General features: G+C 67.6%; 2 protein-coding genes across 3 annotated transcripts; both read right to left on the bottom strand.

Annotated features, from left to right (window-relative positions):
* Positions 1 to 3,458: 3,458 nt before the first annotated feature.
* CILP2 (cartilage intermediate layer protein 2) lies at positions 3,459 to 10,133 on the bottom strand. The gene is made up of 10 exons (XM_082071899.1): positions 9,981 to 10,133; positions 9,471 to 9,569; positions 8,937 to 9,209; positions 8,522 to 8,704; positions 8,045 to 8,203; positions 7,689 to 7,949; positions 7,458 to 7,566; positions 7,156 to 7,313; positions 6,695 to 7,056; positions 3,459 to 6,304 (listed from the first exon to the last, which is right to left on the bottom strand). The coding sequence occupies exons 1-10, from the start codon at positions 10,039 to 10,041 to the stop codon at positions 4,274 to 4,276; spliced, it is 3,696 nt and encodes a 1,231-aa protein (XP_081928025.1). The 5' UTR covers positions 10,042 to 10,133; the 3' UTR covers positions 3,459 to 4,273.
* A 1,033-nt stretch (positions 10,134 to 11,166) lies between these two features.
* On the bottom strand, positions 11,167 to 16,386 carry YJEFN3 (YjeF N-terminal domain containing 3; the record flags this gene model as incomplete). Of its 2 annotated transcripts, none has more annotated exons than XM_082071873.1 (6): positions 16,304 to 16,386; positions 14,022 to 14,130; positions 12,717 to 12,827; positions 12,530 to 12,643; positions 11,972 to 12,122; positions 11,167 to 11,366 (listed from the first exon to the last, which is right to left on the bottom strand). In XM_082071873.1, exons 1-6 carry the CDS (start codon positions 16,348 to 16,350, stop codon positions 11,167 to 11,169), a joined length of 732 nt encoding a protein of 243 aa, XP_081927999.1. In that variant the 5' UTR covers positions 16,351 to 16,386. The 2 variants fall into 2 exon arrangements, with proteins under 2 accessions (XP_081927999.1, XP_081928000.1); XM_082071874.1 differs by having other exon boundaries at positions 11,210 to 11,366; positions 12,713 to 12,827.
* Positions 16,387 to 16,920: the final 534 nt, after the last annotated feature.

Genomic DNA, 16,920 nt, shown 5'->3' with positions numbered 1-16,920 from the left:
CGAGCGTCAGTGCTCCGGGCAGCCTTTTTCCCTTTCCCCTCTGTTTTTCCCCCAAATCCTGGTCCCCGAACGCCCCTTTCCCAAGGTAAACACAGCAATAGGTCCCGGTGCCCCCGCTCTGGGAGGGATTGGGGTGTCTCTCCTCCAGCTTGTCCGTGTTCAGGGGCTGTTTGTTTTCCTGCTCCGGCAGGTTATCCAGGGAGTGCCGGGAGTGGGGCGGCAGCTCTTGGCCAGACGGCCTGGAATTCGGCAGCTGGATCCTGCCCGGCCCCGCCATCGCGGCACAGACGCGGAGCTGGCACCTCCCGTGTCCCCCCGCGGCTGGACACGCCGGGATGCTCCGGTTTGGGGTCCCCGGGGATGCTTTGGTTTGGGGTTCCCACGGTTTGGGGTCTCTGGGGATGCTCTGGGTGCCAGAGGATGCTCACGCTTGGGGTCCCCGGGGATGCTTGGGTTTGGGGTCCCTGCGGTTTGGAAGTTCTGGTTTGGGGTCTCTGGGGTCCCCAGGGATGCTCTGGATCCCTGAAGATGCTCAGGTTTGGGGTTCCCAGGGATGGTCCAGATTTGGAGTCCCTGAGGATGCTCAGGTTTGGGGTCCCCAGGGATGCTGCAGTTTGGGCTCCCTGGGGATGCTCTGGATCCCTGAAGATGCTCAGGCTTGGGGTCCCCAGGGATACTCGGATTTGGGGTCCCCAGGGATTCTCCAATTCAGGGCAGGGAGCGGAGGAGACGCCTCTGTCCCCCGCCCCCCGGCAGGATGCGGCCCCTGAAGCTGCAGTGCTGGGTGTGGAGCAAAGCAGAGATGCCAGCGAGGACAGGGTGTGCAGGGGCACATTTTTTGGGCTGCCGGGGGCTGGGGTCAGCACACGGGGGCAGCTCCTGCCCCGCTCAGCCCCAGGGGGTGGTCAGGCAGCACAGCCCCCCCAGCCCCTCGCGGGGGCTGAGATCCATGTCCCGGGCGGGCACAACGCCTCCGCTTTTCCCTTTCATCCCTTGCCTGTGCCTGTTCCCTTTCAGCCTGAAACGTGGGTTTCTCTCCTATTTTGGGTTGGCTTTTTGGCTGCTTTCTTCTATTATTTTAATTTAGGCACTGTCATTATATTTTCCATTATTTAAAAAAAAAGAAGAGAATGAGAACAAGCAGCTTCCCAAGGCCCTTTCCAGCTCCCGGCTGCTGCTCAGAGCAGCTTCTGTTCCCGGCCAACGCTGGGACGTGCTCGTGGGGCGCAGAGTCACCCCCTTCCCGCAGCCCCGCTCCCCTCCTCCCCGGGGAACACTGGGGGTTTTGGGGCGATGCACCCCAATGCGGGGATGCTGTTGGGGGGGGATAAACAATCAGCAGCCCCATCCCGGCCGCGGGGGCCCCGGCAGCACTGAAGGACGTGCCGATGTGCCGACACACCATCCCGCTCATTTACGTTGGGCTCCGGCCATCCCTCATTGCTGGCGGGGCGGGACGGGAGCTGCTCCCTGGCTCCTTTTTCTCTTCCTCACTTTTCTTATTCCCTTTTGACCGGGGGCCGGGGGGGTAACAAGAAGCAGCTGAGCCCCCTCTGACCACCCCCACCTGCCTTTCTCGTCACCATCCCTCCAAGGGACGGGGGGCTCTCCGTGTCCCCTCACCTGCATCCCAGGAGGTTTCCATCCCCGTCTCTGCAAGTGGGGAGCAGGGCAGCATTTGAACCACATCGCCCACCCCAAAACCCACAGTTGGGCCCCCCCCCGTGAGCCAGCACCTGCCCAAAGCCGTGGGGGTGTCCGAGGGGATTCTCGCTCCAGCCCCATCCTCCCACCTGCTCATCGCGGGGCTGAGCTGGGACCGCTGCCCGCACCAAATAAAACCCCAAAAGCAAAAGTGGCTTCGACACCACAGCTGTTGCCAAAAACTCCTCTGGGCTCCTCACCCCGCAGCCTCTGGGTTCAATATGGGGTCCCCGCCCGGGTACCCCACTCTGGAGCTGCCACGGGTCGTGCGGAGCCGCGTGCCGGTGGTTTCTGCTAACGATTATGAGAATTGGAGACAAAAGCGTCCCAGCTGGCAGCCCTGGACACTCCGCTGCACAATCAGCCCAGCTCAGCATCGCCTGGAAGCCGGGAGGGGCCGGGGGGGGTTATTTTGGTACCTGATGATGCTCCACAGCACCAGGTGGGGTGCGGGTCTGGCTGGGGACCTTCAGGGACCAAGTTGCTCCTCGTCCCTGGGTCTGGAGCATGTGAGACCCTTGGGATGGGGGTTCCATGGAGGATCCCCTGCCCCGGGTGGGGTGATGGGCAGGAGGGTTTGGCTGCAGCCCCCCCATCCCAGCCCTTGACCTCGGGCGGGTTTCCAGCCCTCGGGAATGTGGGGCTGGGCCGGACACCCAGCGCGGACCTCCCGCACCCCAGCACATCCCTGCACGTCCCCCCCTCCATCCCCCTGTCCATGGGACCGGGGGGAGCCCCTGGTGGATCCTTGGCCCTCCCGGCCCCCAGATCCCCAAGGGTGCAATGTTGGGGGTCCCGGGGATGCAGATGGGGCCGGTGCGGGGCAGCGATGCTCAGCACATGGTGATGTTGCACTGTGGCTGATTTCACCATTTTTCCCCCCATTATTTTTTCTTCCCGCCACCATAAATAGCAGCAGAGCTGCAGGAGCCGCTTCCATCTGCCTGGCCGGAGCAGCTGCCCTGGACCAAGCCAAGCAGATGGTGGAAAACAATCCTGCTGCTCGCACTGCCCCTGGCACAGCCCCCCATCACCAGCCCCCCCGCAGTGGGAGACACGGTCCTGGCGGGACACGCGGCACCTTGGTTTGGGGGGTCCCGGTGTCTCAGGTGCCACCTCCCGCCCTGCCTTGTGGTGTCACCCACCCGATGTCCCCATATCGAGTCCCATCCTGCCTGGATTTGGCAGACTCCCCCCACCCCACCGTGTCCGCCAACCCGGGTGCCCCGTGTCCCCTTTGATCTCGCAAGTGGCCGCATCCAGTATAAGGGTGAAAAAATGCCGCGTTTGGGCCAAACTGTGTTGTAAAAGGGAAATGTTGTCCCGGCAGCTGGACGGGGGGGTTGGCCCTATAAAAGGAGCCTATTCCATTACAACATCCACCAGGAGAGGGCACAGGGCGGGGGGGGGGGCGCTTGCAAAACTCCCCCCCGTACCTCTGTGGGGGACAGACGGACATGGCTGGGGTCACCAAGTGGGTGTCCAGCTCCTGCATCTGCTGCATCCCCATGCTGGGGGGGCCACAGGGCTGGATGGGCGCCCCCCGCCCCCCGCTGCCACGTCCCCCGGCCGCAGGGATCTGGCACCGGTCCCCCCCGCGCTGCTGCCAGATGCTGAACGGGGCCCAAGGCAAACAGGAGCCGCCGGGACGGAGCTACCGTGCGGGGTGGGAGGTGATGGAGAGGGGGGGTACACGTCCCTGCGTCCCCCTGCTTGGGTCTGGACACCCCCCCGGAGAAGCCCAGCAGCCAGGCGGGTGTACACACAACTGTATTTCGTAATAAATAATGTACAAATCCGCACGCTCCTGCTGTCGCCGCTCACTCGCTGCCCCCGTGCGCCCCAGGAGCGGGGGGGTCGGTCCCTGTGCTGTGGAGGGGGGGTAAAAAATGCTCTTTTTTCTGAGAAAAAGGTAGCTGGGGCAAAACACTGTTCCAGGGCAAACCAGCCGGGTGGGTGGCAGCAGGACAGGTGCAGGATCGGGTCCATCCGGGCGCTGCGCTGAAGTTCAAGGGCACCAGACCTGGTGTCCCCTGCATGTCACCCACCGCCGAGCCCCCCAAGAGCACAGGGGGGGCTTTTTATCCCCCTTCTTGGGTTTTTCACCAAAAAAGAAACCCCGTGTTTCCTTTGGGGGTGCAGGGCAGGGATGCAGCGGTTGCTCCCGGCACCCTTGGCACGGGCACATGGGACCCCCTGCCACCAGGCAGGGGACACCCCTTCCCCCCCAGCCCCTTCCCCTATTGGCTTCCACCCCCGTTTTGATTCTATTTTATTTAAATAACCCCCACGGGGGCCGCGGCTCCGCTGCCGGCACCACCGGCACCGCGGTCCCCGGGGGCTGAGCACCAAGAGCTGCCCCGCACGGGGCGGGGGTTGAGGGTCGGACGGGGTGATAGGGACTCCCCACTGTCGCTCATGTCCCAGCGGTCCCACTGTCCCCGGGGGGTATGGCTGAAGGGTCCCACTCCCCATGTCCCCCACCTCGGTCGTTATAAATGAGTAAAAGCAACGGGGAAGGGGAGGGCAGCGCTGGGCTGGGGAGGGGGCGCAGGGGCGGCCGCGGTGCTCACGGTTCCCCCCGGCTCCGGCCCGTCCTCTGCCTGCTGCCGGGGGTCCGGCGGGCGGCCGTGGGGCCGGGGGCTTGGGCGCCGGAGGCGAAGTCCATCACGTCGGGGGGAGCCCGGCGCATCTCCCCGGCCCCCATCTCCCGCCGGATCTCATCCAGCGCCTGGGCCGGTGCCGTCAGCAGCCGCTGGAAGAAACTCTGGCGTCCCGCCGGCCGCTCCTGGCAGGTGAAGGTGACGGCCGTGCCCGTGTCGGCCTTCATCTCCCGCGAGAAGCCGTCGGAGGTGCCGTCGAAGCAGCGGCCGATGGCGATTTCCTTGGCCAAGCGCGGGTTCTGGTCCGTCACCGTGTAGATGCCGTAGTTGTGACCCAGCGGGTCGACCGGTGCCAGCATGGTGAAGGCGGCCGTGTGGTTGTTCTCGGCCACCGGCGGGTGACGGCTCAGGTAGTCCCGGAGGAGGCTGTTGACGGCCGTGCGGCGGCAGCTGCCTTGGGGGATGATGGAGACCAAGGTGCGATCCACCAAGCTCTGGTCGAAGAGCATCCCGCTGCACTTGAACTCCACGCAGGCCCCCGAGGTGTTCTCCAGCAGCATGTCCCGCACGCTGCGGGTGTCCCGCAGCCCGTAGAGCTGTCCCCGCGTGCGGGGGTGGGTGCCCCCCAGGTTCCGGGACCTCACCATGTACTCCTGCGGCCCCTCGATCTGCACCTTGATGAAACAAGCCCTGAATTCTTGAGGGTTGGGCCACCACGAGAGGTAGTCGCCGGTCCAGGAGGTCAGGTCGCTCTCCTTGAAGGGCACCACGTTGTACTCGTACTTGTCCACCTCCACGCGGTAGAAGCGGAGGTGGTTGGCGCTGACCGGTGCCTCCTCGCACTCCTCGAGGCTGCGGTAGGGGTAGATGGGCCCGTTGGTCTCATCAACGTTGTTGGGGTCGGGCTTGGCCACGTTGATTTGGAAAGCCGTCTTCTTCAAGTTGGGGTCATCATGGTCAGAGCGGCGGTAGCCCAGTTTGCCCAGGTAGGGCTGGGACACCCCGATGGCGTTGGGGTTGAGCTTGGGGCTGGAGGCCACGGCTTCCAGCTCCTCCCCACCCAAGGTGGCGGTGACATAGGCCGAGTAGGCGTCGGGGCGCTGGCTGTCGCAGAAAGCGGGCAGACAGGCGCCGTTGGGACCCGTCACCACGCTGTCGAAGCGTCCCCAGGCCCGGGGGTTGGCCGGATAACCAGGCTGGGGCTCCAGGTTGATGAGGCTGATGACCACCCCTTCCAGCTGCTCGTAGGGGTTGAACTTCTCGTTGGCGTAAGCCCTGACCTTCACAAAGCACCGGCGGTCCTCTGGCACGTCCAGGTTGAAGAGGCGCCGCTCCCGGATCTCCAGGTTCCCCACCAGGAAGGTTCTCTCCTCTCTCTTCCCCCGGCTCCCCCCGGCCGGCCGCAGGACCCCTTCCTCCTCCCACAAGCCAGTTTCGGGATTCAAGGACCACAACTTCATCTTCTGCAGGTGTTCCGGCATCCAGACCTGCCCCGCGTCCATCCGCACCTCCACCGGCCCCGTCTGCAGTGCCGCCCCCGTCTCCCCTTCCTGAAAATCCACGGCGAACATGCCGTAAGTCCGCAGGGGGACGATTTCCCCCTCAGCGTTGGTGAAGCTGAGGTCGCTGGAGGCGGCGCTGGCTGTCGCCATGTCCCTGGGGTCCAGGAAGGTGACGCTGGCTTTGACGGTGCCCTTGAAGACCTCCCCAGAGGGACGGATGAAGGTGCCGGCGGGAAGGACGAGCTCCCCGATGGGCTCCTGGCCTCTCGCCTCCCCCAGCTGGATGACGTTGCTCTGGTTGCCGTCCAGCTCCACCGGTTCCTTCTTCCGCAGCATCTTGACCTCCTGGTAGACGGTCCCACCGCGGCGGTCGAAGGGCAGGACCTTGATGGCATCTATGAATCTCTGATGCCGGTCCACAAAGCGAACAACCAAGCGTTGTGTGTCTGGCGGCACCTCGATGGTGAAGGAGCCTTTGTAGCCGGTGAAGCCAACCTTAGAATCAGAGAATCATTTTGGTTGGAAAAGACCCTCAGGATCATGGAGTCCAACCATAACCCACCCCTGTCCCTGCCCCATGTCCTGAGAACCTCATGTCCGTCTGTCCAGCCCTGCAGGGATGGTGACTCCAGCACTGCCCTGGGCAGCCTGTTCAATGCCCCACAGCCCTTTGGGGAAGAAATTGTTCCCCACATCCAACATCAGCCTCCCCTGGCGCAACTTGAGGCCGTTTTGTCCTGGCGCTTGTTCCTGGGGAGCAGAGCCCGACCCCCCCTGGCTCCAAGCTCCTTTCAGGCAGCTCAGAGATCAGAAGGTCTCCCCTCAGCTCCTGTTCTCCAGCTGAACCCCCCAAGTCGCTCAACCGCTCCCATCACCATCCCTCACCTTCCTCCCACCGAGGAAGATCTGCCCGAAGCGCAGGGGCTCGCCGGTGTCGGCCGCCGTCACCCGTCCCTGCACCAGGACGCGGGGTTGGGCGCAGGGGCCGCAGCCGCATTCGGCCACCACCTTGACGGGCAGGAGGGACCCGGCGCAGGGGATCTCCCGCAGCTCCATCCTCCGCACCCCGCAGCAGCGCCCTGCGCCCCCCCCGCACCCCGATTCCTTGGCCGGGCTGCCGGGACACGGGGTGGGTGGGCAGCGACCCACGTTGTAGTAGCGGGAGCCTGTGGCATCTTGGGGACACTCGCTGGGCAGCTCCACCAGGCTCGGCTCTGGCTCTGGCTTACAGCTCTGCTGGCCCTGGGCTGGGGGGACAGTGGGGACAGGGGGTTAGGGTGACCGTCCCCACCGCACACCCCAGCCCGGGGTGATGGCGCGGCTCACGCAGCCCCTCCTGTTCTCACCCAGCACGGTGAGCTGCGCCGGCGCTGATTTGGTGACACCCGCCTCGGTGCTGGCTTTGCAGTGGTAGGTGCCCGTCTGCTCCGGCGTCACCCCCCGCAGCACCAGGCGGCTGCCGTAGCGCAGAACCTTCCTGTCCAGCAGCGTCCCGTTGTGGTACCTGCAGGGACAGGGATGGGGACAGCGATGGGGACGGGGACAGGGACAGGGATGCAGACAGGGCTGGGCTCAGCAGGGACATGGCCGGCGCTGCCATCCCTGGCCGTCCCCAGTCCCAGTTTTGCGCCACCGTGACCCCACTCACCAGTAATATTTCTTGGGGACGGGGGTGCCTGAGGCTTTGCAGCAGAACGTCACCTCCTGCCCGGCCACCCGCACCTTGGCCTTGGGGTGCAGCACCATGTAGGGCTTCTCTGCGGGGGAAAAGGCAGCGGAGGGTGCAACGAGCCGTGGTTGCCCCCCCAAATTGCTCCCCCCCACCCCGTGCATCCCCCTGAGGGTACGCGGCTCCCCCAGCCCCCCTCGTGATGCTCACCCAGCCTGTGCAGTGTCAAATGGGCCACTGCCACGCCGGAGCCGTTGGAGACGATGGGTGCCAGGGCGGTGGCGAAGCCATCACGGTGGGCGCTGACGTTGGCAGGGCTGTCCTGGCACAGGCCCCCCGCGGCAAAGCGCCCGTGGGCGTCACTGCGCGCCAGCAGCACCGGCGGGCGGCCCTCCAGGTAGATGCGGGCGTCCGGCAGCGCCGCCCCGGCGGCGGTGACGACGGAGCCCTGCAGCGTGTGCCCGGGGCAGGCTGCGGGGCGGCACCGAGCTCAGACCCCGCGGCTGCACCCGGGGCCACCAGGCGGGTGGGGGGCACCAGGAAGGGGGTCCCCAAGGGCGGGTTACCTGGGCAGGGCTCGGGGGGACATTTCTGCAGCTCAGTGGCGGGGCCGGCGCACGGCACCTTCTTGGTTTTCTTGCAGCTCCGGCGCCGCACGCGTGTCCCGGCGCTGCCACAGCTGCGGGAACAGGGGCCCCAGGGCCCCCACTCCATCCACGCCGGCTCTGCGGGGGACACGCTCAGGCACCCCCTGAGCCCCCAGCCCGAGGTGACCCCACGCTACGGGGACACCAGGGCATCCCCAAAACCCCAGGAGGCTCCATCCACCCCCAGCTCGGCCCCTGCGTGCCCCCCCCAAGCTATTTTTACCAGCACAGCCTCTGTTATTGCAATTCAGTTGACAATGTGCAGGTGTCTGCGGCTTCACCCAGGGAGCTGCCGCGTCGGCACGGGCGCAGCCACCGCTGCCAGCGTCGCCATGGGACCCCCCCGTGTCACCGGGAGAGGAGCTGTGGGTCGGTGGGGGTGTCGGGGGTCCCTACCTGGGCAGGGGCCGGCGCTGCACGCCCGGCGCTCCACAGCTTTGCCCTTGCACTTGACCTCCTTGAGCGCGGCCGCCAGGCGGGCGTTGACGCAGCGGCGGGCGCGGGTCTGGGTGCCGCTGCTGCCGCAGGCGCTGCGCGAGCAGGGGCTCCAGGACGACCAGTGCGACCAGTAAATGTGCTCTGGGAGGATGCGGAGGCGTTAACTGGGGACCCACCACCCGCACCCAGCGCCATGGGGAGGGATGTTGCCCCCCTGATGATGCCCAAGAGGTGATGGCTGGAGATGGGGGTTCTGGTATGGGATGTGACAGCGGGAGGGGGGTGACACATTAAAGGAGATCACAGCAATGCGTATGGAGCCCCAAAAGCATCAGTGGGGTTCAGGAGGGGATATGGGGGTTCCAGCACTCACCCAGCGGGCAGAGGAAGCGGATGTGGTAGTTGGAGCAGGTCTTGCCCTGCGGCTGCTCCTTGTTGAGGCAGCGAAAGCCCTTTTTGGGGCTGGCGTGCACCACCTCGCCCACCTCCTCGGGCAGCTCCCAGGCGGTGGTGCGGGCCTGGATGGCCACCGGCCGCTCGCACACGCGGCCCCGGTAGTAGAAGCGGATGGCGTCCAGGCTCTCGAAGTCCCCGTCCCCCCCGGGGTGGTCGATGTTGAACCACGACGTCCACTCGGCTCCTCTGCCTGCGATGGAGCCGGCCCTGAGCGCACGGGTGGGGAGCGGCAGCCCTGTCCCTGAGCGCCCCAGGGTGCCACCGGGGCTGGGGACAGCTTGGGGACAAAGGATGAGGGGATGGAGGGCATCGGGGGATGCGGCGTGGAGCGCCACATCCCTGTTGTCCTTTGGAGACGCTGCCGTGGCGAGAAGTGGCAGCTCACGGTGGCATCACTTTTGGGGTGTCCCAGCCACAAGTGACACCCATGACAGCGTCAGGACAGCCGTACCTGCCGTGTCCAGGTCGAGCTCCGCCAGGCTGGGAGCTGCTTTCCAGGGTTTCCTCCCCCCGTCGCTCTTCCCCGGCTCCGAGTCGTTCTCCATGGGCTCTGGGGGGAGCAGAGGGTGGGGACACCCGGCACCAGGACACCCTGTCCCCAGGGCACCCACCGGCACCCAGCCGGTCCCCTGCCGAGCCAGCTGGGGGTCCCCGCAGGTGCTCTGCCACCCGGTGCCGGAGCAGCCAGGGTTGGCGGGGACACGGCATGTGGCACGTCCCCAACCCTCCGGTGACATGGCCCAAGCTGCCCTGAGCCACCCCAATGCGTCCTCTGACCAGCAGGTGCTGGAGGGACTGTCTCCAGTGCCACAACCCCGGCACGCATCTGGCCCCGGCACATCTGGCGAGCGCACAGCCCCGTCCCCATCCCACCCCATATCGCCACCGCCAGCCGCCAGGGAGGGCGGCGATGTCCCTGGCCGATGTCCCCACTGGGTCCCCGTGTCCTGGTTCACCTTACCTGTGGCCCCAGCACCGTGCAGGGCGGCCAGAGCCAGGAGGGCCAGCGCCAGCTCGCCCATGGTTGCCCCCGCGGCGGCGACTGCGAGCGCGGCAGCGCGGCCGGTCTATATATGAGGCAGCCGGCAGCGATCGGCTCCTGGCACCCGGCACCGGCGGCTCTGCCGGGGGCTGGATCGGTGACAAGAGGGAAGCGGGAAGGAGCCCTCCCCGCCGAGCCGACCGCGCTGCCGCTCGCCGCTCCAGCCCGGGAAACTTGAGGGTTTGTTTTTGCAAAAGCTGCTAAAATTGGATGCACTTGGGAATGCGGAGGGGAGGGAAGGGGAAAAAAAGGCGAGCGGGCCCGGCCTCGGCGCTCCTGCGGTCGGGGTCAGGGTGCCAGCGCTGCCTGGCGCCCGCTGCCGTGGGCACGGCGGGCTGGGGGTGGCCGTGCCGTGACCTGTCCCAATGGGTGTGCCGGGCTGAGCGTGGGCACAACTCGGTGCAGCCGCGGCCCCGATGGCCCCCCCGGGGCTGCAGGACGCAAAGTGCCCAGAGGCGCTGGAGGGTGATGGGGAAGGGGGGGTGATGAGGTTGGGGGGGGTCACCCCCAAAGTGCAGCTGCCCATGGTGGGGGCGCAGCCCGGACGGCGGAAATCCCGCTGCATTCCCCGCATTCCCCGAAACTCCGGCTGCGCTGAGCGCCCCGGGGGGGAAGAAGCTCCCGGTGCAGGTCACGTACACCCCCTGGGCTGGGACAGGTGGGGACGGTCCCCAGCGGTGGCTCGTCACTGCTGTCCCTGGTAATTAAACCCCCATAATGAGGGGGATGCTCCCACAACCCTTCCCCGGTGCATTTGAGGGTTTCGGGCTATGGGGGGGCTGCGACAGCACTGGGGACACCCCAGTCACCCAAGGGACCCTGCAGCCACCCATGGACCCCGGCAGCTGCCTGTGTCCCCATGGGCCAGGTGACAGAGGAGGTCACACCAGATCTGTCCCCAAAAGTGGGTTGGTGACAGGTTGCAGGGGACATGGCATGGGGGGGGTCAAGCCATGGATGGGGACAAGTCCCCTGGCGTGGAACCGACTCCCGGCACACGCCCCCAACCCAAAGCCTGCTGGGGGGTCACTGTCCCCTCGCCCCGTGTCCCCAGGCAGACGCGGACCCTGGGGATGAGCCACCAAGCGCTTTATTCCCGGGGGGGTCACAGGGCCACCACGCACTCGGTGCCGGGGTACTCGGGGGGGTTGAGCTCAAACTTCTTCTGCACGTCGTAGGGGAGGAAGCGCCCGGCCACGAAGTGCTGGCGGCCCAGGAAGCGCCGGGCACACTCCTTGGGGGCCGCCAGGGACACCAGGACGTCGGGGCTGATCCCACCGCTGCCCCCGGCCTCCGCATCCCACCCTGGAAACAGACACGGGGTGGGGGTCAGGGGTGATGCCCTGGGGGGGGAGATGGGGAGGGATAGGGAGGATGGGGAGGGCACATGGAGGATGGGGTGCACGTCACCCCCAGCATCATTGCCCAACACGTGTCCCCCCCGGCATGGCCACCCCGTGCGGCTCCGGCCGCGTTCTGGCACCGGCGCGGGGTTATTTTGGTGAGGATTCACCAGCGGCCGTGCCGAGGGCTCCTGTTTGCTCCTGTGGGCGCGGGGGGGGGACGCGGCGGGGGGGTTGTGATGGCATTTCCAGGCCTGGCCACCAGACACCCGGGTGTTTTCAAATTACATCATGTCTCAGTTCGGGGAGTTTGTTATTTACCGTGGATGCCCTGAAACGCAGCCGTGGGGAGCGGCCGCCAGCCCGGGGGACGCTGCCAGGCCGGGGGGGCCGTGGGGGGGTCCCCGGGGGTGTCCCCACCCTGCGATGGCACGGCGGGGGCTCCCCGGTCACGCAGGCGCCGAGCCCAGGGTGACGATGCACCGGGCAGGGTGACAAGCCCGCGGTGTGGGGACACGGAGCGGGGGGGGTGCAGGGTGCCGGGGGGGCGCTGAGCGCGGGGGGGACCTGAGGGCACGTCCAGGCTGACGATGGGGATGCGCAGGAGCTTGAGGGTGGCCAGGATGGCGGCGCAGGGCTCCCTCCCCTCGGGCGCCTCCGCCTCGGCGCCCAGCACCGCGTCCACCACCGCGTTGTAGGCGTCGTTGATCAGCTGCACCTGGGGGGGACACACGGTGGGCAGCGGGGTCCCCCGGCCACCACTCCCCCCCCCAATATGGGAGCCCCGCGTGGGGATCCCGTCTTCCTGTAGCAATGAATTCACCCGGTGGTTACTGCCAACAAAACGTGTCCTCCCAACAAGCCGAAGCGGGGGGGCCGGCAGCGCCCGGCACGCCGAGACGCGCGGCCCCGGCCCGGGCAGCGATTTCGGGTCACATTCCTCCCGCCGAGCGCGGCGCGTCCAACAACAACAGAGCCGGTGGCTGGCGGGGCCGCTGGATTTCATGGCATCCCCGGGCTCCCAGCGGAGCCGCAGGCGGCGGGGGCGGGAGGGAATCGAGCGGAAAACCCACAAGAATAATAAACTCAAGCACGTCGCGCGGCGGGCGCCGCGCGGGGACTCACCTCGGTGGGGAGGTAGGACAGGAAGGGGATGTCCATCTTCTCGCACTGCGTGGTGAAATCGCGGTACAGGGGGTCCGGGGAGCGTTTGGGGTAGAAGATGGTGGGTTCGTAGTCCTGCGGGGCGGAGACGCGGTGTTGGAACCCGGCGCCGTGCGGGGATGAAGAGGAGGAGGAGGAAGGTACCTACAAAGATGCGCAGGTGCCGGGCGCACACCAGCCCGATGGCGCCGTTCTGCGCCGGCCCGCACACCACCAGCACCGTGGGCTGCTTCCGCGGCAGCGACGGCAGCGGGAAGGCCTGTGGAGGGGACACGGGGACACGGTGACACCACCCAGCCCCCTCCTCCCACCTCAGGCCTGGGGGTGGCAACCAGAGCCAGGGACGTGGGGACCATGGCTTGGGGGACAAAGGGACCCATGATGGTGCCCAAGGTGGGATGGGGATGACACCCATGGCAGGGTGGGGCATGGAATGGGATGGGGACGATGCCCACAGTGGGATTGGGATGTCAAAGGTGGGATGGGGATGGCACCCATGGCAGGGTGGGGCATGGAATGGGATGGGGACGATGCCCACAGTGGGATTGGGATGTCAAAGGTGGGATGGGGATGGCACCCATGGCAGGATGGGGTGTGTGATGGCATGGGGACAATACCCATGGTGGGATGGAGGTGGCACCCACAGCAGGACGTGGATGGCACCCAGGGCAGGAGTAGTGAGATGGGGATGGTGCCCACGGTGGGTTGGGGGTGACACCCAGGGCAGCACGAGGACGATGTCCAGGCCGTTGCCGGTGCCTGGTGGCCGGGGCTCCCGCCAGCCCGCAGGGAGGCGGCCGCACGCTCCGCATACCAGCAGCCGGCAAAAGGACGTTTGTGTTTATCCCTTGACGGATTCTTTCCTGCTCACGGAACCTGGCTCCTGGTCCCGTCCGAGCGCCAGAGCCCTGAGCGCACAGCCCGCGCACAGCGGACACAGCCCGGCCCTGCCCTGGCGCCGGGGACGTGCGGGAGGGGACGGTGCTGGGACCCCGGCTGGGTGGGGGGATGCCTGAGCTGGGGCTGTGGGTGCTCTGCCTGCTCAGGTACGTGAGGAAGAGGAGGATGCCCAGCCCCATGAGGAGGATGCTCATCTCCATTCTTCCCCATTTGGGCCAGGGATGTTGTGACACTGGGGGTCCCTGGAGGGGTGGGACCAACCACAGGATCCAGAGATGCTTCAACACCCAAATGTTTCCCCTCCTCAGGCGACTCCCCTGGCCGTGCAGGGGGGGCAGAGCGCGGCGCAGACGCCTCCCATGGAAAAGCTGAGCGGGGCGGGCGCGGAGGCACAAAGGCGCCCTTGATGCTGCACCTCGCTCGCCCAGAATGCCCAGAGCCCGCTGCTGCCTCCTCCTCCTCCTCCTCCTCACATCAGCACGAGCGCTCCCGTTTCCAGCAGGAGGGGAGCAGTGCTGGGCACGGGGGGGCCCCAGCCCCGCTGGCCACTCACCTTGGTGACAGCCATGGCGCAGGCGTGTCCCCAGATCTCGATCAGCTGCTGCCGCCCGAACCGATAATCCTCCAGCAGCTCCTTCTCGATGGCCGCTGCCTCTGCCTTGCTGCGGGGGGAGCAGACAGCAGTGAGGATGGGGACATCCCCCCCACCCCTGGAACCTGCCCCTCGGGACCCCCATCCACCTCCAGAGTGTGGGGCGGGGGACGCTTGGGGACACGGGGCTGGGGGTTCGCGGGGCTCAGGGCGGGCACAGCCAGCGGCTCGGGGCTGGGGACACGCGTGGCCCGACCCCACGGGCTGGGGGCTGCGTTTTGTGCAGGGAATGGCCCTGGCAGCGTCCCCGGGCTCGCGGGGATCGGGGCTGTTACATAAAACCGAACAATGCTGCGGTTGTTCCTTCGCTGCCGAGCCCAGAAGTTGGCAGGGCCGGGGAGCCTCCAAATTGGATCATAATTGCTCACATCTGTTGGCTTCACCTGCGCCGCGCAGGGAACAGCGTGTGCCGGGCCTGCGAGACGCGGCCGCGCGGGTGATGGATGGGACCGCGACATCCGGCCCCGGGAGAGGATGGAGCCGGATCCCGGCGCTCCAGGGGTGAAATCCCACCGCCCCGTGGGGGATTCGGGGTTCCCCAGCCCCGGCCACACTCCTGTTTTGGGGGTTCCTCTACCCCCTGTGTATCCTGGCAGATCCCGCGACCCCCAGTGACAGACCCCAGGAAAGCCTCATCCCATCCTTTTCCATCCTTTCCGTCCTGTCCCCGTCCCCGTCCCCAAGTCGTTGGTGCCCCCTAGTGAGTCCCAGCCCGGCCCCACAGCAGGGTCCCAGCGGGCGAATAGGGGGAAAAGGGGGCTAAATCCAGCCCCCTGTTCCCCCTCCCGCGCCGGGGCTGGTGGAGCCGAGCGGGTCCGGTGCAGCTGTGTTGTTGGTCACCCAACAACGGGCACGTTCCTGGCTCCGACAAACCCCCAGGGGAGAACATTGTCCGTAATCGCTGCTGGCAGCGGAACCTGGTCCGCAGCCCGGGCTGGCGCCCGCCGGCCTGGCAGCGGCCCCGGGGAGGGGGGACCCACGGCGGGGCTGCCCGCCCGGGGAGCAGCGTCCCCCCCAAGTGCTCCGGGGTGCACGATGGCTACCAGCCCTCCCCGCTCCCCCCGGGCGTTGCTGTAGGGGCTGGGGGTGCAGTGGGGGAGAAATGCTGCTCTGTCCCCTGCTGGGGGTAGATACCCGGCAGAGCCCAGGGAGACCCAGCTCATCCCAGTTATGGTGCCTTCTGGAGGGCACGATCAATGACCGGGGCTGCTGGTGCCCCAAGGGAATCAGAGACCTTGTGGGACATGGGAGGGAGAGAAGCCGATGGACGAGGGGCTCAGAGTCCCGCCCCGTGTCCCCTTCCGCACCCCAGCCCTGGAGTGGGACACCCCGGGCTCTGCATCCCAGTTCCGTGTCCCATCTCTGCTTCCCAGCTCCACATCCCAGTTCTGTATCCCGGGTCTGCATCCCTGCTCCGTATCCCGGGTTCACATCCCGGTTCCCTGCTCCCCCTCTGATCCCACCTCCATATCCCAGTTTTGTACCCTGGGTCCATATCCCAATTCCACATCCCAGTTCAACATCCCAGCTCCCCATCCCAAATCTGCACCCCAGGTCCCCATCCCGGCGCCCCGGCTCGTCCCTTCCGGCACTGCTCGGCTGCGGGAGCCCCCGTCCGCACCGGGGGGGACCACGGAGGCACCAGCCCCTCCCCGGGACCCGGGACCCCCCCGGCGGGTCCCCCCGCTCCGCTTCCCGCGCGTCTGCCGGCGACATCCCCGCCGCAGCCATGGAGACCCGGGATGCAGTTGCTCTGGCAACCGAGACTATTTGGGTACCAGCCCCCCCGCTCCCGCCGCGGCTCCGGGGTGCGAGAAGCCGGGGTGGGACTGTCCCGGGGGACACGCGTGGGGACAGCGCGGGGCTGGAGGAGTCGCCATGTCCCCGCCCGGAGGAGCATCAGGGAGGGCAGGAGCTGCCCCGAGGGGGGTCCCCCGGGGGTCCCGTCCCAGCACCGGGGCCGCGGGACCCCCCAGCGCCCTCCCGGAGTGGCCACCCGGCCCGGGGCTCACTGGGGTCCCCACGACATCCCTGCGGAGCAGCCGGGGGGGGGCACCGGCTGGAGGGTCCCGGCCGTGCCGGGTGTGAACCCCCCGCTGCGGGCACACGGTGGGACCCCAGTACCCCCATCCCAGTGCTCCCGGTGCACGGTCCGTGGGGGTCCCGGGGGGTCCCGCACTCACCTGAGGTAGCGGGGGGGCTCCCGGGCGGGGCGGGGCGCGGAGCTCATCCCGAGCGGCGGGACGGGCGGCGGAGCCCTCGGGAGCGGCGGCGGCAGCGCGGACCCCCGGCGCTCGGCGGTGCCGCCCGGGGGAGGCGGCTCCGGCTGTCCCCGCCCCTCCCCGAACCCCCCCCGCTTCCCCCTCCACGGGAGCATCGCCCCCCGCCCCGGGATGAGCACACGAGCAGCAGGAGCGGCAGAAATACCGTTCGCGACCCCCCCTCGACCCGCGGGCAGCTGCTCCCACAGCCCCCCGGGGAGCACCCGCCCTCCCCCGAGCAACAGGAGCGTGTCAGAGCCCCCAAACTGGCACTTTTCAGCCCCCCAAGCCACATCTGCATCATCAGCGACTGCAGAGCCCATAGGGCTGCCCCCCCACCCCGAGCCCCCACCCTGACCCTGAGGGACACGTCCCCACTGCAGGGGACACCCAGGGTGGGGGGTGCGGGTTGCCAGCCCCTCTCAGGCACCTTCGGCAGCTGCAGTGACCAGCCCCCCCGGTCACAGTCCCTTCATCCCCCCCGGTCACAGTCCCTTCATCCCCCCCCCACACCAATCCGGGGCTCTGGGACCAAAACC

The sequence above is a fragment of the Streptopelia decaocto genome (genome assembly GCF_964273445.1).
Source record: "Streptopelia decaocto genome assembly, chromosome: 24".
Lineage (NCBI taxonomy): Eukaryota > Metazoa > Chordata > Aves > Columbiformes > Columbidae > Streptopelia > Streptopelia decaocto.
Note: the sequence above shows the minus strand (reverse complement) of the source record. Positions and strands in the feature narration are given on the sequence as shown.